The sequence below is a fragment of the Barbus barbus genome (genome assembly GCF_936440315.1).
Source record: "Barbus barbus genome assembly, chromosome: 36".
NCBI lineage: Eukaryota > Metazoa > Chordata > Actinopteri > Cypriniformes > Cyprinidae > Barbus > Barbus barbus.
This window is the reverse complement of record NC_136714.1, coordinates 9,373,115-9,396,534: the sequence shown is the minus strand read 5'-3', so window position 1 is coordinate 9,396,534 and position 23,420 is coordinate 9,373,115. Positions and strand designations below refer to the sequence as shown.

The following is a 23,420-nucleotide window of genomic DNA, read 5'->3' as shown; positions in this document are numbered from 1 at the left end:
ACAGTAGCCTAATTTCAGATTATTTATGACAATGTGTAGTTAAAATAATTTACTTCAGACTGAGTGAAGTGAAACCAGCCACAAAAGCAAGTTGTTAGCCAGCTGCTAATTTTATTCAGATGTATGGTAGAAAATTAAGACTACTAGTTAAACTTTAATGCTACTTTTAAATGCTTTTTCAATATTGATATGATTACAATTGTGAGGTCTAGCAAAGGAGGATCCTAACAAAAATATGAAAGCCATATCAGTGTTTCCCCTAAGTTTATGGCTTTTAAAATCATAATCACTTTAATATTTCTGCCACAATGTCTACAACTGAAACCCGAACGTTTATTTTGACGGGTTGCCGTGAATACCTTTACATTTCTGTGTGTATGATATGAGAATAGTTTCATGAGAAATGCTCATGAAGTGACTCTCAGAGCAGTTCTGGAGATGTTGTTCTGTATATGTCCTCATTTAGTGAGGCGGCAGGCGTCAAGATCACCTCAAGCGCGCTTCTGTATGAGTAGCAAACAAAACCACGCATCTGCGCAATACATTAACACAGACAGGCAGAAGTCATATCTAAATAGTCGTTTTGCGGATTAATATTAACAAATACTAGTGGGAGTGGGCTCACTTGTGTGTATCAGGGCAGAACGCCGCTGTGCGCATACAGAGTGTGCGAATGTAATGTTAGAGACAGAAATAACATTTCGTCATGTAAATAAGACATAACGTAAGGCTATTTAGTTTGTTTAATAAAAGAAGGTATAGACCTGTTCTATTGGAAAGGTAACTTTAAATGACTTCTGTTGTGATCTAGCGCTATAGAGAAAATAAAAAAAATATGAACTTGACCTTCAAGGGGGCGGGGGGTGCCGTTGGGAGGGTGGGCCGCCCTCCTAAGATAATGGCAGGGGAAACACTGCATATAATATTCCCTGGCAGTGGCTGTTTTTTTTTTTATCATGAATAAATATAATTTAAAAAATCACTTTCTTTGCATTTATTTTAGTAATGGTCAGTATTGGGTTCGCAGATCACGTGGGGAGGGTACTTTTTACTCTGTGTGTGGATGACCGTCAGCCAACACCGAAGACCTTTTTTAACCCAGAAAAAACCCTGATATTGCATGAAAACCCAAATGCTATATAAAACTGAACATCCTCAACCAGCCTGAGCCGCCACGCTGCACAAAACCTATTGTAGCCTGGTGCATTTCAGCAGTTGGATGAAATCCCAACCACTTTCAAAGGTACACAATACAGTAGCATTTCAGCTGCTCTCAGAACATGATTTATAACCATCCCAAGCAGCAATCACACTACCAGAGAAGTGGCAACATATTTCTACCTGAGACAAATGAAATAGATTCAGAGCAAACCACTGTCACCCACATATGAGAATGGTGGTGTTATCAGAGCACAGCCTCTGGAGGCAAACATCGCCGCTGAAGAATATGGGACCTAATTAAAGTCTGGAGGCTAAACAGCTTGCAAAAGCAAGCATGGGGTTAAAAGTCTCTGCACGCTACCACAATAGTCTCATCCATCTGCCTTACAAAAAAATCTTTATGGTGGTTTCATTGTCTGGTTTCAAGCGGTGCAATTTACAGTGTGCAAATAAACAGAAAATTAGCTTCTCACCTGAGATTAACCAAGTTGCCTAGCTCGGCGGGCAGACTCCTGATCTTATTGGACGAGAGGTCCAGGTACACCAAGTTGTGTAGTTTGGCAATGTCGGGCGGGATTCGTGAAAGTGAGTTATCACTGATATGAAGAGCAGTGAGGTGGGTAAGGGACCATAATGTTGTACTTAAACTCCTCACCCTTCCTGCAAAGAAAACATAAAGGGGACTTTTACTAAAATCTTTAAAACAATTTAACGTTAACAAAACAGCATTTGCAAATTTTACTTCTGCAAAATTGATGCATTTTCTAGTTAGGGCAGTTAGAAGGCTTTTCAGTCTATACATCGCCATTAGGACATTTACCATGGATTTACTGTAGTAATAATACTCACTGCACCATGGTATTGTGGCAGAAATGTGGGATAATCACATTGAATTTTATTACAGGAGTAATGGTATATAATTATAGTGTATGTATTTGTGATTAAGCTATAGCATGTGTGCAATTACACAGTGTTTTTAGATTACGGTTTTTCATACAAAAAGACTACCAAAAACCAGTTATATTTTTACCATGGCTTTAGGTGTTATATGTGTGGTTTTATCTGTTTATCATGATTTAAATCTATGCTACTATGGAAGACCAATGCTTAAAAAAAAATAATAATAAATAAATAAAAAGCGGTTGCTACAATTTTTACAGATGTTACAGATTTTAAAAATGAACAAAAATTTACCTCTGCAACCTAACTCAAGCTACGATCAAATGTGCATTTCTAAGAGACAAAAAAGTGATATTATCGGGAAACCCAAACCCGTTTCTTGATTTGAAACAACATCACTCAGAACATGCAAAAACTAAGAAATTTTCTAGTTAGATATTTATTTTAAGGAAAATTAATGGTCTGGTTTCTACAACTTTCACACACACAAAAAAAAAGCACAATTCTGGCTTTAAACTTGAAAGAAATAAAGTTGACATTTGTGATAATTATCGATATCGGCTGATAAGACAAATTATCGTGATAATTGTTGTGGCCATATCGCCCAGCCCTATTTCTAGTTAAACTGAAAAAAGGCAAAAAAAAAAAAAAACTCAAGAAAATCAACATTAAAATAAATTTAACTAGGGTAGCAACTAATGATTATTTCATTGATTAATCTCATAAATGCAAAAATGTAATTACTCTATTTGCAGAATAACTTAAGACAGGATGTGGAATATATAAAGTAAAAAAAATTGAAGGCTATGCTACAGATTGCATGCAAAAAAATTACTCTCCCTCCTGGGATAAAAAAAAATGTCCATCCGATGCACACTTCAGAATCTGGGCTGAAGCAGTAGGGCATCCAGAGATTTCTCATGTACTTATGAATACTGTGGATTCGAACATACTACTATCTTCACGTACGGTTTTCTCCTACTATATGGTAGACAAGTGCTTATTCAATGAAGTCTGTGAAGTTTCACAGACTCACTTGTTGTCAAGAACCTTTAAAAATAAAATACTTTCAGGAGTTTCCACCACTTACAGATAAGGATGTAACCATAAAAAGTTGAGCGCTTAGGAAAATATCGCCAAACATTCAAAAGCATAATACAAAGCAACTGCCTTGCACACTTTTCCCGCAACAGCTCAGTCTGTGTCCTGTATTTCAGTTTGGTCTATAAAAATGTGCGATTTTCTATTGCAAAGTAACATGACCAAAGGACGTGCACAGCGTGCAGATTTGACCAAATTGAAAATTAAATTCATGGATTTTAATTTACTGCAGCCCTATAAAACTAATGTATTATGATCTACATTAAATGGCATTACTACTACATTAACTATTGGCAAGATTTAAAAAATTTAACTGACTACTACAACAGCGTAAACAAGTGCAAAAAGCTTTTCGGCTATTGCTTAACATCATATTCCAACAATGTCACCTCAGCCAAAAGTGGTTAAAGGTGGAGGAAATTACTACATTTTGATCAATTAGAACTAATATTTTCCACTGGAATCACGAGCCCTGAAAGTCATGATGAAACAAACAACATCTTTTCCATATTGTGACAAATATCAGAGTCTAATAGAAAAAATAAATAAATGCAGGACACTTTTCTATTCATCGGCTGTTGTTTGGATTTTGAGACGCAGGCAGGAGGTAGGTGAACGGGAGCTTGCGGGCGTGGGTTTAAACAGACTAAATGATTGGAGAATTCCTGTATACATCACCAGAAAGAAGTCTGGCATTTTCACTGGAATTTCCAGTTATGCTTAAAAACGAGGTCAAAAAAAAAAAAAAATAAGTAAAGCAGATTAATTGTTCACAATCTACAACATTAATTTACAAAATAGTTAATTTTCATTTCATGCCAATTTTACACAGACTGAGTGCATTTTGTTTTGATTTCACTCTCATGTTGACCCCTTCCGAGACCCTGAACTTACCGACAATCTCCAGCTCTGCCCAATATGACTTCTTCCCATTGGCTGCCTCCTCACTGGACATTATTGTGTACATCCGCCTTGGGTCAGGCGGGTCATATTTTTCCTTGGGCATCCCTGTAATACTGAAACAAACAACAATCACTTTCACTAGAACACCATTACAGGAAATGTACAGCACATGCACTTTATACACATGTAGTTTTATATGCCAGGAAACCGATGCGAGTGCAACTGTGCAAAGAACAGGTGAGATACCAAGGTAAAAAGTCATTGAAAACCCTCAGAGAGTGCAAGGGAGCAGGAGTAAGAACACAAAAAGCAAATCACAGGATTAATAGCGGAGATTTTTCCATTAACTTACGCGTCTGACAAATAGAGATACCCGCGCGAAGCTCAACGTCACCACGCTTCTCAAATTAACAAAGCTGCTTTCAATTAAAACGAACCATAAGAGTTTAAAACCGTCAATTACAAATTAGCACTCGATTAAAAAGGAAAGGCAAAAGATGACAACTTGTGATAAAGTTTTGTGAGAAATGACTAACTAGCATTTTTAGGCAAAGGGCGACTTATCGAACTAAACTTAATTTAAAACCACTTCTAAAAGTGTTAACTTAGTCATAGCACAAACAGAAAGTCGGTTCATATGACTAATCCCAAGAAACAAAGGTGCAGCTAAAGTCCTTGCTAACTGCTCTCCAAATAAGCACGGTGCCAGTTTATTTCCATTAACGTTACATAACTGCAGTGCTAATCGCTAACTAATCAGTTAACCAACGGGATCATTTTTTGCCTTTCATCATCGCTGTGCAACGGAACCCAAACAAAAACACCACCACCTCGTGTTTATTTCCCAGAACCACGTTAGGACTGCTAGCTGTCCGAGTCAAATTCACTGAGAAAACCGCAACCTGCAAGGCGTCTTAACGAGTCAATTAAGAACAAGTCAATTAAGAAGTCCTTAGGAAATGAATTGGCTTTAGATCGTAATATGTAACGTTACTTGCCACAGATTTGCTGTCTAACTGTTGAAGTGAATTAGTTTGATCGGACCCCCTACAATGTGAGAGTTATCCGTTTGCTGGAGGAAATATCTCTAGATAACCATGGGTTTGCTTTGTAAGTTTATTTGTGCGATGTTAATCGCCTGGAAGCATCAGAAGTAATCCATGATGTTAATAAATATATAGAAGAAGCCTGTGGTAGTAGCCTATGTAGCTTCCCTACGGACACAGCAGGCTGCTTACATAACCAACAACATAGATCTCAACATTCAAAATCGATCAATCTATCATAGATTTTAAAGCGCCCTCGCACGCTGCTAATACAATTTAAAGAATCCCAATTTTATCGATCCATCATTTCCTCTCTGTTGAGATTGAGCAAATTAGCTCATGGGCTGACTGGCTAACATGCGATTTTACATTCACAAAACTACACCAACACTAAAGGCATTGCAAAGCGATATGAAAGAAAACACATTCCGTTGCTCGCATACCACTAAATACATTTGGAAATGCCTCAAACGCGTATTAGATTTACCTGTAAGCTCATACCAGTTCACAAAGACGAGTGCGCGTTTCCTTTGTTTCTGATCCGCTGCTCTTTCTCACTGAAGGCAAACAAGCATCATGGCGGCCGTGAGAGTTTCAGGGCGAGATAAGAAGCGTCCCCCTCATTGGCTGCCCCTGAAACGAGCGATCTGATTGGTCCGCCTGTGCGCTCGACGCCTCCACACTGTTTACGCCAGCGAGGCGAGATGGGTATAAACCATAGACTGTAAAAAAAAAACGGTCGGAGCCAGCTGCAAATGGGTGGGTTAGCAGCAAGTGGGTGGAGCTTTAGCCGCAAGTGGGCTGTACAAACTTCCAGAGGATTTTGATTGGTTTATTTTGTATCACCTGTGTTGTAGTAGCTATTGGTTTATGCTCCACAGTTGGTGGCGGTAATGTGTAAGTTTTGTTGTGATCCATCAGAAAACAAAGAAGAAAACCGCTTTCACATGTGAGCATGCCGATGAGATGAAGGGGTAAGCTTGTTGCACAGTTTTTAGTTTTGTAAAAAAGCATTATAAGTTCTGAAAAAGACCTTTTCATAATGGCGTTTGTACACTGTTTTTAGTCTTGATGTATTAAAAAAAAATAAGGGTAAAGTGTATCCAAATAAATTTCTGTAGTTTTTTTTTAGTAGCACACAAATTACAAAATCTGTAACGTGCATGACAAGATCTTTTCTGCATTCCATTTCTACAATTTGCTCTCCAGATGATGGATTCTGAAGACCATAATAAGGTATTGTGGCAGTGTAATTTTTGTACTTTTTAGGACTGCATTGATTTTCAAATTGTAAATGTCTTAAACGTTTTGTAAATGGATTTGATATTAGAATAACGTTACAACTCCTAACTTAATTGTACAATGCATGCAATTCTTTTAAAACTTTTCATTTTTAAAAGTTTTCATTGTAGTTATGCTTTTTTCTGCGTAATCCACAATGTAATGCAATTGAAACATTTGTTTTAATATCATAATTATTTTATAAAATGTATTACTCATAACAATCAGTGAAATAAATGTGAAACGCATGTTATTGTGTTTTAGGTTCATTTATCAGTGAAAGATGTGCAGGACACTCTTGAGGCATACCAGTGCCTCAAGTGCACAAAATTTCACTGTCCGCTTTGTCCTAAGGACAATATAAAATTTGATGAGAACTTCCAGGCAACAGGCCACCTTCAGTCCCATTTATCTTGGGTGGTAGTACATGGGTGTAAGTTGACCAAAATATTATTGTTATATTCACTATGAATAGGAGATTGTATCCAATCATTTTTGACAAAAGTTTAAATTTGTTAACTTTTTAAAATAATACTTATTTCAGGTTTCAAAATCTATAAATGCCACCTCTTGTGTCGCAAAACAGCGCATGTAATGCATCCTTGCATTCAATTAATTTTGATATTGTACTTGTTCTATTGCTTACTTTGTTTTTGTTGCATGACAATCAAATTGTGGAAGACATGGGAGAAAGAGAAAACGAGCTGTTGTAGCTGGTATTGTGAGCTTTTTATATTTTGCTGATTTTCTTTTTTGTCAAATAAAAAATTAATGGATAATTTTATCACTTTTTTAAATTCTAATCCTCTTTCAGAAGAAGAAGAATGCTCTGCACTCCCTGAAACCTATGGGAAGAAAAAAACTGAACTTGCATATGAAAGTAAGAACTTTGATATGAAACAAAATACATATACTATGCTGGGTTTCAAATTATGTAACTATAATATTGATCAGCTAATTTTAAATTACTTCATTTTAGCTGACCAAACCCCAGCTGTGCCCTCTGTTTTTAGCAAGGTATGCATAATCAATTGTAATGATGATTTAAAATGTGTATCATAGAACAATTTTAATCCACTTATATTTTTCTTTAAGGGTGAGCTGTTAAAAGATGATGACCCTCCATCATGCTTCATCTTCAAGGTAGTTGAATAATGTTATATAATATGCTTTTTAACATTTTTTTTTTTTTTTTACGGCCTGTGCTAACTATTGCTATCTTTTCAGTTATCCGGAGCGTTGCTGAAGAACATACTTCTTGAAGTTGTTCTTCTAGAAGGAGATGCTGCCTACATGCCCCCGTCATTGGCTTGCTCAAGGTTCAGGGACATAGTTGGGGATGACAATTTCAAGAATCAGGCACACTTCTTATGGCTAGAAAGTAAATATTGACATTAAAAAAATTTAACGCATAACAAGAACATCATTGATAATGTTAAATGTTATGTTCATTTTTTTTTTCCACCTCAGGTGTCACATGCTGGAAAAATAAGTCGTCTCACTACAAACAGCTCTTCTGGAGGATGTACTCAATCTCCACTTGTTTGGAGTGTGGGTTTGAGTACAAATGCTGCACACCTGGTACATTTTGTGTAAATTGGTGATGAATAAACTAGTTGTTTGTCTAAAGGAAAACTAAAAATCAAATTTACTTATGTCATCCCTTGGAGTTTAAAAGTTCTGGACACCATTCACTTGCATGGCATGGACCTACAGAGCTGAGAAATTATTCTTAATGTTTGTAAATGTTTAATGTCAACTATAAACCCTAGTTCTTATTGTTTTTCTTGTGTATCCACCAGGTTATGTTGGGAAGGGAAAGCGAGGTGAGCTCCAGGGCATTTATTCAGAAACCTTCCACCCTGGATTTTGCAGTTTTCACTGCATGCAGATCAGTTCTAATGAGCTGATATAGTGTCCTTACAAATAACAAAAAAAGACTAAAAGTAATAAAATAAAATGAACACTTTTTGCAATCAATTCTGAGTGACTTGTACATGATTTTATTCATTGAAAAAATTAATTTATCCACCCTGAGATTTAAATGTAATATATGTGTAACACGTTCAGAAGAACATTAGTCTGCTATTTTAAAAAATTATGCAGTAAAGATGGATGGTAACTTTTTTTTTTTACATTAGCCAAATGTTTTTCATGTATTTACACATTCACTTCACTGAGTCCAGTTGCATCACATTTTAATATGTTCATTTACTTGATACTGTAGAATTGTAGAACATGTAGCTAAAATTCAGAAATGTGCTTGAATAAGGCCTACAGCCTGATGAATTTAAAACACCATCACTTTAAGTATGGTAAAAGGTGTAAAGACGTGACTTCATCATTGACAGTGAGTGGTATTGTACACACACAATAATAACAAAGCTGTAAGAAATCAGACCATGGTGAGGAACCTAATATTTGATCGTTTTATTTTCATTACTGTCACTACTTCCTGCCATACTCATTCACTGCCGTCCTCGGCAATGACAGCTTGGGGATTTCCGCATAAGCTCCTCCCATTTGCGCCGTAAACTCCTCCTACTTGCACATTTCTGAAATCCCTCCCACTTGCGGCGTAAGCTCCTCCCACCTGTAGGTCTCCGGGCTGCAGCGACTTGAGCGAGGCAGGCCACAAACGGGAGTCACAAAAATAGGTCAATTTTGCGGATGTTGACGAGTACAGTAAAACAAAGATGCAATTTTTTAATAAACGCCCTATAATTCATTATATAATGACAATTGATGAAACTGCATTTAAGAAACACGTGGGACAGGCGTGTTTTTGTTATAAACACTCGAAATATTAGAATTTAACTTATATGGCGACTGATATACTGATTGTCCTGCTTTACTTTTTATTGCTTCGACGTTTCTTTAAACTTGAAAATCAGACCACATACAAACTACGCGAATCACTTAATTTTTATAACTTGTATTTTCAGGCTGTATTTTCAGTTTGGTTTCGAAATATACAAGCAATAAGCCTGTAAAGGCTTTCATGTTTCCAAGAAAATAAAATTAAATATGTTATAATTCAAATGCGTTTATGAGCTGCAGTACATTTTACTGGCCAAATGATGGCATCATAGAGCTTTACATGAACAAAGCTGGGCTCTGTTTAAAATGCAATACTAGATTACGGTACTCTATACGCTGCATACTACCTGTCTACACTAAGACTATATATATATTGATATATATATGTATACATTGTTGTCACATATGACTCATGATGTATCTTTAATTCAGTGAGTGGCACGTAGTTAGCCTTGTTTTGTGTGCAAGTCTTGCATTTTACAGATAATGAGCAAAAAAAAAAAAAAAATTTTTTAAAACCTTGGCCAATATTATTCCATTCATCACACTTGATAAAGAAGGTTAATCTGAGCACATGGCATTGTAGGATCCAATATTTCACACATTAAATAAATAGTTCACCCAGAAATTAAAATGTGCTAGAAAGGAACTTTCCAAGATTTGGAGAAATTAGCTTTTATCAGCTGTTTGGACTCTCATTCTGACGGCACCCATTCACTGCAGAGGATCTACTGGCGAGCGATTGATATCCAAATATGTGCAGATGAAGAAAGAGACTACATCCTAAATGACCCGGGGATTAATACATTTTCAGCACATTTTCTTTTTTTGTTGTTGTTTCGTTAAGGTCTGTGAAGTAACTTATCTAGCTATATGGATACAGAACATTTGCATAACTTAGACAGTAATCTTTATACTTTGATTGTTGTGTAATTGTGAAATTACAGTTTATTTATGATGTTTTTCAAGCTGTGATGCATATTGGATTGTTTTCATATTTTTATAAATCATAATCTTAACAGATGCTGAGAAAAAGGAAAAACTGACTGATGAAAATCATGTATAGGATATGTGCTAATGAATTTACAGAATATCTAACCCAATTCACCGCTGACATGTACAGCCTTTTCAATAAACTGTGCTTGAAATGTGGGATGTAAAGATTTGGTGACAGCACTGAAACTGTCAAGCGATAATCCTGCCATAAGCACAAACACACTCCCACCCGCTGAAGGCTAAATATAGCTTCATCCCTGACATCTTCCACAGCATGATACACGTAACATTTCATGATAGAACATCAATAGGTCTGAGAGCTTGAGGTCAGGCTGGAGATACCTTGATATTATACATATCTTTTGTTTACAGAAATCTCATTCAGGATATTAAAGATAACAAAGAACATGCAAAACAAAATGAATATGCAAGCATAACCATGATAATCTGATACTGTACTTTTATGTAAATCAAACATTTAAATTATATTCTGAGATTAAAGCCTTTACAGAACAATTACGCCATTTTTGTCTGAAAGTCTAATTTCCACCACATCTCAAACCCCATAACACCCGCTCTTTTGTCTTGTTAAGGGTAATTTCAAAGCTAGCAATGCATCCTAAATACACACAATTAAACAGTGTTTTCACGCTCTTTGCATAATTTGTCAAAATTATAGCTTGATTGGAAATGACACACAATATAATTTCCTTCAAGTGATATTAACCTTGAGTTTCCTTTGTTTTCTTCAGTCTCACATTTCATCTCAAGCACTTCACTGACATGTTTGTCTCCTCGTTAACCAATACACTATAAAAAGTAATCAGCCAGATGAAATGAGGAAATTATGAAATAAGCTCTGTATTTTATTTTCTATTGTATATTTTACTAAGCCCCAACTATTACACTTCTATAATTCAAAACAAATCAGAGATGTAAACATTTCTTTATCATCCACATGTGGCTAATTGAATCCACATCATCTAATTAGCACCTGCATAAATTCAAATTCATTTTAAGCAGCATCCTCATTTAGCATCGCGCGCATTGAAATCTGACAGATGCTTTTGCTGCATTCACTTATCTGAGCATTGCAAGGGTTGCGCTTGTCATCTTGTGTTTCTCAATCATCTCGCTCCCACTTCCGCTGACTGTGCAGATGTGTGCCAGAAAGCTCTCCAATGCAGTGTCTTAACGCCTTGAACTGTAGGATTCATTTAAATGACTATGATTGAGACATATCCCTGCCAAAAGCTATTGAATGGCTTTCAATAGCATGCAAGTGTCAGCATTATTAGCGCTTTCAAGAAATCGAACGCCTAGGGTTATATAAATCAAACACTAGATAATTATCTCAGCACAGTAGGAAAGGAGTCTGGTAATGTCATTATTTCCCATCTCTAATGAGTAAGAACTGAAGGTCAAGGGAAAAAGGACAGGTTGTAATAGAAGAAAGAATCTTTCATCATGTGCTTGAAGTGATGCTCATGGCATGTGGCCGGCATTTTACTCACCAAGTCTTCCAACCATATCATATTTCATATTCATGTTTGATTCATATTCATTGGTGGATGACGTGTAATTGAGTAATATAGAGGACTTGTGATGATACACTTGACAACTTCAAAAAAAGTCTTATGTTGACTATTGTGGCTGTTCTGTACTCAACAAACAGTGCCAAAGAGTACAATAAACAGAAAAAAGCAAATAAATTGATTTATTATTGTTTACTGTGACTCTTCTTGTTTGAAATGAAGAGGATTAAGCTTCTCTTGTTTATAATTGGTTTATTGGAGTCTGAAGACTAATGTCTCTAATCTCTTTCATCAGTTGTTTTGATGAAATTATATTATTTTATCATTTCAATATTTTATTATTAGTATTACGTGACTCTCTGGAATACATGGTTATGATTGATCAATTGCAAAGGGATGGAGATGGTAAAAAAAAAAATGGGAGGACAATCAAAAATCTAAAAACAGTATTTAAATCCAGATATTTATTTGGTGAAGACAATATTGAAATATTATTAATATTACATATCAGGACAATATTTTTTGTCACTTTATTGGAAGATTTTTTTCTAATATTATTACAATAATGCAATGTTGTTTGCTCGAGTAAATGTGAGAGATGAGGGTTTTCTTTTTCTTTTTGCCTTTTGCCTCTCAGTTTCTCTTTTAAAACAAAGAAGCTGGATGTGTAAGTCAAATGCCAACAAAGAAACTGCCTGTGGATCTGAATCATGAACAGAGATGGCCCTGGGGGATCTCTTTAAGCTGCATGGGAATTTTTCACAGGGGCCACGTTTTGACCTTTGACATGAAGCCGTGACAGCTCTGATCGTCCAGATTTTCTTTTCTGCATCTCATTTAATAATTCAAGGTGAACAGGGTTGTTTTTTTCCTTTGTTGTGTCTCCCTGTTCAATTCTCACACTCACACCCCCACATTCTCACCTCCGATGAGCACGCCTCTAGCAATAAGAGCAATGTTATAATTACATTTACCTCTTTGCATAGCAACGTGAATGGCAAAGTATGCCTTCAAGCTATATTGAGGAACACAGGCGACATCGAGCAGAGAAATAGCATGGGTCATATATATTACGTTAGATGTTTAACACAGAAAATAATGGCTGTTGCATTTAGCCTTTTGCAGCATCTGTGGGGTCTCTCATGTCATGTGGAATTGCAGTTGATTCACTGTCTGCTCATGTGTCCAGTTGCTGCATCATGAGAGGACACATATACCATGACACCACTGCCCGGCTACCCATGATAGATGTTCCCCTAAAGCTCCACACCTTGAAAAATCCCAAACAACATGCCCCATTACTCATCTTCTGGACCTTGTCGGGCAAATTGAGCGATGGACTGACACAGACCAGTTGCCACATGGATACATAGTTGATTAAACATGGGCTAGCTGAGCATTTAATACATTCTGGGGGTTTGACTCCCAACACGGGTTTACATCATCTTGTACCATCACATGGCCAAGACCTCAAATCATTGAGTCTGAAAGGACTGATAGCCTTCAGATCAAATAGCCATTACTCACAATTTCACATACCAGCTCACCTTTGAAAATGACTTTTAAAGGCCTAAAACTTTGGTTTATCGTTCATGCCATAACTTTTAGAAGGCTTTTCCAACCACTTTCAAAGGAAATCTATTGATAGACACTCATGTAAAAATTTAACAATGTTTTAGTAACAAAGTTCGGGAGGAGCACGTTCAGATAATTAACCTAATTAACACGAGAGGAGCACAATCAATAATAAACCCAGTTATCAAGATAAGAGGTGTGTATATGACTCACCTGTTCCTTGACAGTTTTCTAGCATCCCTCCGCCACCCCTTCTCCGCACTTACAACTATTCCTGTCCTATAGAGGGGTACTCTGGGTTCAGGCCAAACTTCCGAGCTCGGAGCCCTCCCTTCAGACAGCACGCCAAATACGCAAAAACTTTATTATATGTAAGTGTGAACTCGTGAAAAATGGTCAGGAGTGAAATAGCTCATAGAAACATGAAGTATAAACTTAAATGTTATTCAACATTCATCAATAGTTTCTTTGCATCTGCCTTAATTAGACGTTTTAACAATTACCCTAATCATTTACTTCCATAGACACACACACACACACACACGTATATATGTATATATATATATATATATATATATATACACAAACAGACACACACACGTATATATATATATATATATATATATAGGCTATATATATATATATATATATATATATATATATACACACAAACACACACACACATGTATGTATATATATATTAGGGCTGTCAGTTTAACGTGTTAAGTTAATTAGTTATGAAAAAATTATTTGGTTAATATATATATATATATAACGATTATGTGTGTATTTGAAATAACAATAAACTTGATCAAATAAATTATTCTCTGAAAATATGGCTTAATATTATACCAATTTGTCTTTCTCAAGTACATTTTTAGAATCTTCAATATAAATTAATTGGATAAAATGTTAATCTAATGATGTGCATCATGTAGTAACATGTAAATTGATTTATTTTTTTTAAGTTATCAATGTCAAACTGAATAATCCAAAATCAGGTTATACCAACAATATTAAATTTAAGGATCTGACAGAAAGTGTTCCTTTTTCTAATAATTTTTATTTATTATTATTATTATTAATTTAAATACATTTATTTGTTTTATTTCATTTATTTATTTATGCAACAAAAAAAAGAAAAAGATACTTTTTTTTTTTTTTTGTTCAGCACATTATTTGAAATTATTTATAGATCTTTGCTTTGACTTGCACACAGAAATGAAGACCGTGATCAGTCCCAACAGCACTTTAAGGGATGACAGTTAACGCAAATGAACAAAATCATGGTTTGATTCATATTGGATTTTTTTTCTCCCCCTTTGAAGCTTTAAGTAAGGAGCCTCATTGGCTGAAAGACAAAAACCAAAGGAGGTTGGAGCAGAAACCAGTTCGAGGCAATTGTTTTGTAAAACCTTGCGTTGGATCTGTTTTTCTCCAGCCGTGATGGCGTCATAGAAAGCTACAGCTGTGATGCTAAACCCACAAAGTCATTACACACACTGAGGGAGTTCAGCATTCCAGAATTCATAAACCATCACAACCCACTGACTGTGGGGATATTCCACAGAACACTGTGTGTTCGCCTGAATAATTGCATGCATGTGAGCCATGCAAAGAGCATGAAAAATGCACAGTTGCCACACATCTGAGGTTGTCACAGAAAACAGCAGGACTGACACATCTGTTAGACTGAGATATAAGTGCAGACATTAACTCCCGTTAACTAAGAAACCAAATGAGATCAACAGATCCTAGTGCACGCCACTCATTAAACTGTGAACCTCCAGTGTTCATTTCTGATTATTCAAGCACAGAGTAGGCTATATCGTAAACTTGCATAATATCGACCTTTTCCCTGAATTACAATTAAGAGGGCTCAACTGAATTTGTAATTGAGTCAATCAGCACTTTGAAGCCAGACCATTTGCCCTAAAAGGGCCATAAAGAGAGAACAGTTGATTACCCAGCAAACACCTAGTGTGAGTCCATTGCTCACATTAGTAATACAGCATTCAGAGCATCACACAGGGTCTTTCTCATGTGCTCTAGTGAGCTGTCTGCAAAGGCAATATTTTAGGGCATAGGAGTTACAAAACCACATCTTAATTATACATGTTCTTAAAGGGCCAATCCATCCAGATATAAAAGTTTTGTCATCATTTACTCATCCTCAAGATGGTCTTTATGACTTTATTTCTTCTGTGAAACATAAAAGAAGATATTTAGTGAAATTTTGAGAAATGTTTTGTCTGTGTGTGGACCAACATGAGGGTGATGACAAAGTTCCATTCTTTTTTTTTTCCGTTGAACACTTCCTTTAACCCTAAGCCTACTTTATCATGATCAAATTTCTAAGGCCTCTTAATTAAAACTTTGCTGAAAAACCTACAATCTCCTGCATGCATTGTGTCATCGGGATACTATTTTTGGTAAATTGCCTTTTGTTGTACAGTGGGGGAAAAAATTAGTTGATCCCCTGCTGATTTTGTACGTTTGCCCACTGACAAAGAAATGATCAGTCTATAATTGTAATGGTACAGTGAGAGAGTAACGGTGTCATAGAGAGAATAACAACAACAAAAATCCATAAAAACACATTTCAAAAAAGTTATAAATTGATTAATTGGGTTATTTGATTATATTTTATTCATGTTGAAATGTGATTATCAAATATGACAAAACAGGCTTTTGAGGAATATTTATGTGTAAATCTCTCAATCATTATTGTATTGCATTACATATATGTTTTGCACCCCACAGTAAAAAACTACAGAGCATTAAATATAAAACATGAGTATAAACATTTCAATATAATCTTAAGGATATACAATGTCAAATTACTTTGGGCCATTTACATGTAAATATCAACATCTGCATTAAATTGTATAATTTTGCTCATTTTAGGCCTCTGAATAAAACATTTTAAAAGGTTTTCCCTTCCTCAAAGCTCCATTCTCAATCAATATATTAAAAAAATATATGTATGCAAACATATATGCAAACTTCATATTTATTGTCTAACTTTTCAATAATCTGCTCCATTGGGGGAAAAAAAAATCTGACTGTTATGTAGCGCCCCCTACCGCCTTTTCTTGCGGTTCAGTAAGGGGGCAGCACCAGGTTCAATAAACTAGTGCCTAAGAGATGTTGTATTAAAAGGCCCCTCTGAAGTCACTGAAATAAATACTTTTCTTTTGGAAAACTACTCAGAATAAATCTATGCTCACACAAGTTCACTGGTTAAGAATAAACTCTGTTGAATAAAGAAAACACTTGAAGTAGAAAAATATACAGAATTTAATTAGAGTAGAATTATAGAGTAAGAAATAACTTAAATTCAAATTTGCTAAATATTACTCAATCAAGTTACTCAAATTTGGTATAATATAACCCCAAAAAGGGAAATATTATATGTGACAGATATACTGAATGTACCTCTGTGTCAAATACACTTCAAGTTAATTGAGCAAATGAACACCCTTGAAATGACATGTACAGAATAATTCACTTGGTGTTTCAAAATACTACTCTGAACACTCACATTTCTTAAGCGCGCTGAATAACACTAGATGAACTGATACTAAACACTGTGGGCCCACACACACACAGAGAGATAACACACACAGATAACACACACAACGTGCAGTGTGAAAGGGGCTAAACACTCTCACAACCCACCCCGGAGCAGGCCTGAATCGTGGCTTGAGTGCGTAGTGGCCGTGGAAACTGAAACTGGCCTCTTCACTCTCCTGAGCGCAAACAAAAAGGCAAACAAGGATACCTGAATTACTTTAGGAACTGTGAAATGATCGCGAAGCACCGTGGAAGGCCTCCTCCTGCGCTGTCCCTGGCGGCCGATGTAGGTCACACTCCAACGCAGCCAGAGGAACCCCAGACCTCACGGTAATCTGGGGCGCTATCTGGTCTCCCTCGGCAGGGCCGGCGCTCCGCACACGCACATCACGCACTGCGCGTAGGGCACCAAGTGCTTGGGGGGGGCACCAAAAAATCTGGGTCGTGAAAATATCATCACAATATAGGCTACTAGTATAAATAACAAATAAAATATTTCTAGCATGTTAATATACAAAAGCAATACAAAAGTAATATAGGCCTAGACCAAATTAGTCGAGAAAAAGGTGAATCTCTGTGCCAGTCTCACTCTGGTGCCCCCCCTTCCCCACCTCCCAGTGGTCTGTTCAATTATGCTTCAATCAATTTCAAATTTGGCCGACACCGACCTCAGACATGGCCTCGAAAAGGCACCAAGAGTCGAGGGCGGAAAAAAGAAAAAAGAAGAGACAGCGGGATGATGCTCGTCGCTTGCAGGTAAGACAATGTTTTAAATAAAAATGTTAGTTTTGTGCGTGTAGTATGCATGTCCAGGGGCGTCGGCGCGTCCGCGTCGCTAGTAGTGCAAAAGATCCGGGGCTTTAGCCCTGCATGTTGAGTCTTTTATTTTAACGGGGTCCGGGGGTTTCTCCCCCGGGAAATTTTGAAATTTGGGCTGTTAAAGATGCAGTTTGTTTGAGAAGGAAAGGAAGGCCAATCGTTGGGGTCCTCATCGTCATATTTGAATGACAAATAAATGTGTGTGCATATAGCTATTAGTGCAGAACGTTCCCTATTGTAATTTCTTCGCTTCAATATAATGCCTATCTGCCTCTTGGTAAGGTGAACTTTAGAAAAACCCTGCAACTGAACCTGATGTGATTTTGCCAAATTAGACCGCTTAGATAAAGTTTTTTCGTTGTTGTTCTATGCGGTCATTTTCAAGAGGTTCGGCCAAGGGCGACATCTGTTGGTGAAACTGAAATTAGAAAAAAAAAAATCACAATCTCAGTGTTTGTATATTTTCATATTCACAGAGTTGTCAAATTATTAGGGCTGGGAAAAGATTAATCTCGATTAATCGCATCCAAAATAAAAGTTTGTGTCTACATGATATATGTGCGTGTACTGTGTATAATTATTTTGTATATAGAAATTATATATACAAAATAATTATACAAAATTATATATACAAAATAATTATACAAATTATATAAATTATATATACAAAATAATTATACACAGTACATGCTGACATTTCTGCATAACAATCGGCTTCAAGAGGTATATCCCAATCTGTGGATTGCTCTTCGTATTGCACTGACTCTCCCTGTCACAGTTGCCTCTGCTGAGCGAAGCTTTTCAAAGCTCAAACTCATCAAAACGTACCTGCGTTCATCAATGGGGCAGGAACGTTTAAGTGGTCTGGCTGTCATCAGCATCAATGGGGACGTGGCTCAGAAACTGTCATATGATGACCTGATAGCTGATTTTGCAGCTAGGAAATGTAGGCGTGTGCCTCTGTAGGGCCTCTGACAACTGATGGTAGTGAAAATGTTTAATATAGTTCTATAGAATAGCAGAATGGTCTCTTTATAGAGATGTAGTCCCTCTGTTGAGTAAATTCTACTGTGCAGTTATGTATGGTTATTTGCAGTTTAAAATGTGCACTTTAAAATTCATACTTCATAAAATTCATACACTTATACTGTTATTTGCACTTTAAACTTTTTTTGCACTTTTAACTTTCTGTGTTTACATTGTTCTGTTCCAATTATTTATTTGCAGCAGTTATTTTGGAAGTAAAGAGAACCTAACTAAGAAATTCTGAATGGTAGTTATTTCTTTGGTGGTGGTGGGGGGGGGGGGGGGGCACCGCCAAGCGTTTGTGCTTAGGGCACCCAAATGGCTAGCGCCGGCCCTGTCCCTCGGGTCAATTACAGGATGAATTCACGAAGATTTCAGTCCGGTTGTCCTTTTTTGAAAGTTATATTTGACGATAACTTTACGTACAGTCTGTCTAAGCGCTATTTACGAGCTAATGACGTGACCGCAGTAACGGAAAAAACGTACACTCCGAATTCAAATATTAACAACAGAATGAACTGAACCACTCATGTTTACACACAGACTATGTACACTTCAAAAGTATTAATTTACTATTTAAAATTAATTTACTGTATTTCTGCAATCTGTCCGCTCAATCGTTTGGATCAGCTCTCTCCTCTCTCTCCTTATTCACCACTCAAATCTCTCATTTTTTTCCCGGGAGGGAGAGACAGAGACTTAACACATACAAACCAATGAAAATAAAGATCAACCTGACATGCTCGTTAACACCACATTTTCCCCATGTGTATAGCAATCAAACCTGACATAAAATCGCGCTCGTAAAGGGGCATATACACAATTAGCTTACATCAATATAATTGTGAGCGCAATACGCCGACTCACTAGCTTAGGACTTCAGAGTTCTTTTGTACTCAACACAAAACGTCAGTGAATAAAAGTCTTGAATCCAAAGTTCTTCGTTTGACTGTTTAATTATAAATCTTAAAACATAAAAAACTTAGGATATTTACTTTTCTTACAAATTAACTGCAGTATTGCATAGGTCAAAAGACTGTGTTGCTCAAAAGTCCAGTGGCTTCTGACTGTTTTGCAGGGTTCTATTTCTTTCATACTAAATCTAACAGCCAATCAAATTACGTTATGCTACATCACTGGCTAACTGCTTACATTCCAATTTCTACGTTTCATTTGCAACACAGGTTTTTTCTCAGATTTTACAAAATAAACTCAAAATATTATTACTTCCATAGAAATGGCTTCAACATATCCCGGTCCCTAATTGACTAGGCCTTAACATATCAATTATCAACTTAAATTTAACCTGAAGTCATTTACACTCTTACATTTAACACTTTCTTAAATCCTTTTAGCAAGAACCTTCTTCTCTTCACAGGAAAGTATTTAAAGGTAAACATTAACTGGTAAGTATTAACAACTAAATACTTCTCACAGACTATTCAACTGATAGTTTCTATTCTATTCAAGTCTTTCTCTTCTATCTTCAGTCTTCTCCCTGCAACAAACAAAGTTTAGTTATGGGTCTTTGAATGATGCTGGTCTTCGTCCGAACTTCGGCACTTCTGACAATGCCTTTGGAGTCGGGCATCACCCTCATAATTCTGCCTAACATCCAGGAGTTTCTTGGCAGGAACGAATCTGCGACGAGGACAACATCTCCAACCTTGAAACTTCTCTTTAAGCTGAGCCATTTTTGTCGTTCTTGCAGAAGCGGTAGGTATTCGTGAGTCCACCTTCGCCAGAACAGATCCGCCATATATTGTATTTGTCTCCAGCGCCGGCGAACATAGACATCATCCTTAGTGAACACACCAGGTGGAAAACTAGGCTGTGTTTTCAATGTGAGCAGATGGTTCGGCGTCAGCGGCTCGAGGTCATTGGGGTGATCTGTGTTCGTGGTTAAAGGTCTCCCATTGATGATGCTCTCAACTTCGCATAAGAGAGTGTGTAGTCCTTCATCTCCTAAGAGCTGTTGCTTCACAACAGAGTTCAGCACTTTTCTCACTGTACGAATTTGCCGCTCCCAGATACCGCCGTGGTGAGATGCAGCAGGTGGGTTAAAAATCCATTGCACACCCTTTCTCATCATGACTTCATTGATGCGAGGCTGATCCAGCTTTGCCAATGCCTCACGCAGCTCTCGTTCAGCACCGACAAAGTTGGTGCCATTGTCGGAACGAATAATTGACACTTGACCTCTTCTGGCTTGAAAGCGCCGTATGGCATTGATACATGAATCAGTGTCAAGAGAATGGGCTACTTCTATATGCACTGCCCTGACAGTTAAACATGTGAAGAGCACTCCATAACGCTTAACCTTTGCACGCCCTCTTCTGACCTCGAAAGGTCCAAAATAGTCTACACCCGTATTGGTGAAGGGTGGTTTGTCAGGGAGCAGACGGTCTTGAGGCAGATCTGCCATTTTCTGTTCTCCTGCCTTGGCATGCAGTCTTCTGCAGAGGTTGCACTCTGAAATCACTTTTCTTGCTGCTGCATTGGCTCTTGGTATCCAATACCGCTGTCGCAATATGGCTAAGACGTGGTTCCTACCTCCATGTCCACACTCTTGATGAATGTGGTGAAGAATGAGGTGAGCTATTCTGTGCTGTTTATGCAGAATGGCAGGATGCTTGGCCTCTTCAGGCATCGCCGATCTGTTCAAACGTCCTCCTACTCTCAACACATCCTCTTGCAAGTATGGATCCAATTTGAAGATAGAACTGTTCTTTTTCACACGGGAGCCTGCCAACTGCAAAGCTTGTATCTCCTCCATGTAAGTTTGTCTCTGACTGTATTTAACCAGTTCAATTTCAGCTTCGGATAGATCTTTCATGGTAAGTATTCTTTTTTCCAGGTTTTTCTTGTACATCACCATTTGCTGTTCAACAATAGATCTGCGTTTCTCTGGATCATTCTCATTCTGCTGTATGTTCTCCTCAAACTCTTTTCTCTTTTCGCTCAGGTGCCTCAACGTCCTTCTCAATTGCAAAATCCAGGCTGCCGCCTTTTTTAACTTATGCCAACTGGAGTAATACTCAAAGAACTGATTCAGTGGATCTGTGCACTCGTTTGAGTTTGTGCATGACACTGCAGAGGATGTCTTCACCTCAACATCTTCTTCAGTCAGGTAAGGCCACTGTTCAGGTTGTTTCGGCCATTCAACTTCTTTTCGCAGGAAACTAGGTCCCTGAAACCAGCTCTTACTTTCCATGAAGCTCTGCATCTTCAAACCTCTGGAAGCCTGATCTGCTGGATTTTGTGAGGTGTTGACATACCTCCACTGAGAAGATGTAGTCGCTTCTCTAATGAAAGAGACACGGTTGGCTACAAATGTCTTGAAACGAAGGACATCGTTTACAATGTACTTTAGTACTGTTGTACTATCCGTCCAGAAGACCGACTCCATCAGGGGAACTTCAAGTTCTTCTTTCAACATCTGATCGATCTTGACTGCAACCATTGCTGCTGTCAACTCCATTCTCGGGATTGTGATCTGTTTGAGTGGAGCGACTCTGGACTTTCCTATCAAGAATGATACATGTTTCTCACCCCGGTCATTTGTCAGCAAGAGATACGACACAACGCCATATCCATCTTGACTAGCGTCTGAGAAATTGTGAATCTGAGCAGCATTTGTGGGACCAAACGCAGGAGGTTTGAAACATCTGTTCAGACGGAGTTCTGAAAGCTTGTCTAAGTCTGTCAGCCATTTCATCCATGTCCGATATTCCTTTTCATGGATCTCTTCGTCCCAACCTTTCTTCTCTTGACAGAGATCTCTTAAAATGAGCTTGATGGGTAGTAGGAGTGGTGCCAAAAAACCCATTGGGTCATACACCGAACTGACTACAGATAAAATGCCCCGTCTTGTGCATGGCTTGTCCGGCAGATTTATTTTGAACCTGAAGCTGTCAGAACTTGTGCACCACTGCATGCCTAATGCCCGTTCCACTGGTAACTCATCATGCTCCAAAACGAGATCTTTGACTTCAGCTGCTCGTTCGTGGTCAGGAATGGAGCCCAGCAGGGCTCTGCTGTTGCTGACCCACTTGGTCAAATGGAAACCACCACTGGCGCACAATGGCATCAGCTCCCTCACAAGAGCAACGGCTTTATCTTCTGTGGCTACTGACTTCAAACAGTCGTCCACATAGAAGTTCTTGAGGACTGTCTGTGTGGCTTCTGGGGTACTCTTTGATGCTGCATCTTCCGCTGTTCTTCTTAATGCATATGACGCACAACTAGGAGATGATGTAGCACCGAACAAATGCACACACATTCTGTACTCTTCTGCTTCCACATTCAGATTACCACCTGGCCACCAGAGAAAGCGTAGCATATCCGCGTCCGTGTCTGGAATTTGCACCTGGTAAAACATGGACTCTATATCTGCCATCATGGCTACAGACTCCTGTCTGAATCTCAACAATACTCCGATGAGGGTGTTAGTTAAGTCAGGCCCTTGCAACAACTGGTCATTTAGCGACACACCTTGGTAAGTTGCCGCACAGTCAAAAACAACTCTGAGTTTCTTCTTTTTTGGATGGTAAACCCCATGGTGTGGAATGAACCATACTCTTCCATCACTGCGAATCAACTGTTCTTCTGGAATCCTTACTGCGTAGCCTTTTTCCAGTATGTTGTCCATAAAAGCCTTGTACTCTTGAAAGAAATCTGT

The 23,420-nt window shown here is 37.7% G+C and overlaps 2 protein-coding genes across 5 annotated transcripts in view; one reads left to right on the top strand and one right to left on the bottom strand.

Moving 5' to 3' along the window:
- LOC306856281 (CCR4-NOT transcription complex subunit 6-like) overlaps positions 1-5,755 on the bottom strand; it is a 29,290-nt gene extending 23,535 nt beyond the window's left edge. The window contains exons 1-3 of one of the 2 annotated variants that reach the window (XM_079395457.1): positions 5,599-5,755; positions 4,057-4,178; positions 1,635-1,821 (exon numbers count right to left, since the gene is read on the bottom strand). In XM_079395457.1, the coding sequence (XP_079251583.1) occupies positions 1,635-1,821; positions 4,057-4,168 (299 nt within the window). In that variant the 5' untranslated portion in view covers positions 4,169-4,178; positions 5,599-5,755. The remainder of the gene's footprint in view (positions 1-1,634; positions 1,822-4,056; positions 4,179-5,598) is intronic. The other variant, XM_079395458.1, reaches the window with a different exon arrangement.
- A 275-nt stretch (positions 5,756-6,030) lies between these two features.
- On the top strand, positions 6,031-8,370 carry LOC306855950 (uncharacterized protein). 3 transcript variants are annotated; one of them, XR_013782971.1, is made up of 9 exons: positions 6,052-6,085; positions 6,321-6,347; positions 6,657-7,108; positions 7,207-7,272; positions 7,372-7,409; positions 7,488-7,535; positions 7,620-7,773; positions 7,863-7,973; positions 8,195-8,370. XR_013782971.1 is itself a non-coding variant. In XM_079394923.1 (8 exons), exons 3-8 carry the CDS (start codon positions 7,164-7,166, stop codon positions 8,305-8,307), a joined length of 573 nt encoding a protein of 190 aa, XP_079251049.1. In that variant the 5' UTR covers positions 6,051-6,085; positions 6,321-6,347; positions 6,657-7,163; the 3' UTR covers positions 8,308-8,370. The 3 variants fall into 3 exon arrangements, 2 of the variants coding, with proteins under 2 accessions (XP_079251050.1, XP_079251049.1); XM_079394923.1 differs by having other exon boundaries at positions 6,051-6,085; positions 6,657-7,272; XM_079394924.1 differs by having other exon boundaries at positions 6,031-6,085; positions 6,321-7,272.
- Positions 8,371-23,420: the final 15,050 nt, after the last annotated feature.

What these genes read in the sequence shown, in the direction of transcription:
- LOC306855950 (XM_079394924.1), top strand. Translation starts at nt 7,164, where the DNA reads ATGGATAATTTTATCACTTTTTTAAATTCTAATCCTCTTTCAGAAGAA. An exon ending in AACTGAACTTGCATATGAAA is followed by an intron (nt 7,273 to 7,371) that starts GTAAGAACTTTG and finishes ACTTCATTTTAG; the next exon opens with CTGACCAAACCCCAGCTGTG. An exon ending in TGCCCTCTGTTTTTAGCAAG is followed by an intron (nt 7,410 to 7,487) that starts GTATGCATAATC and finishes TTTTTCTTTAAG; the next exon opens with GGTGAGCTGTTAAAAGATGA.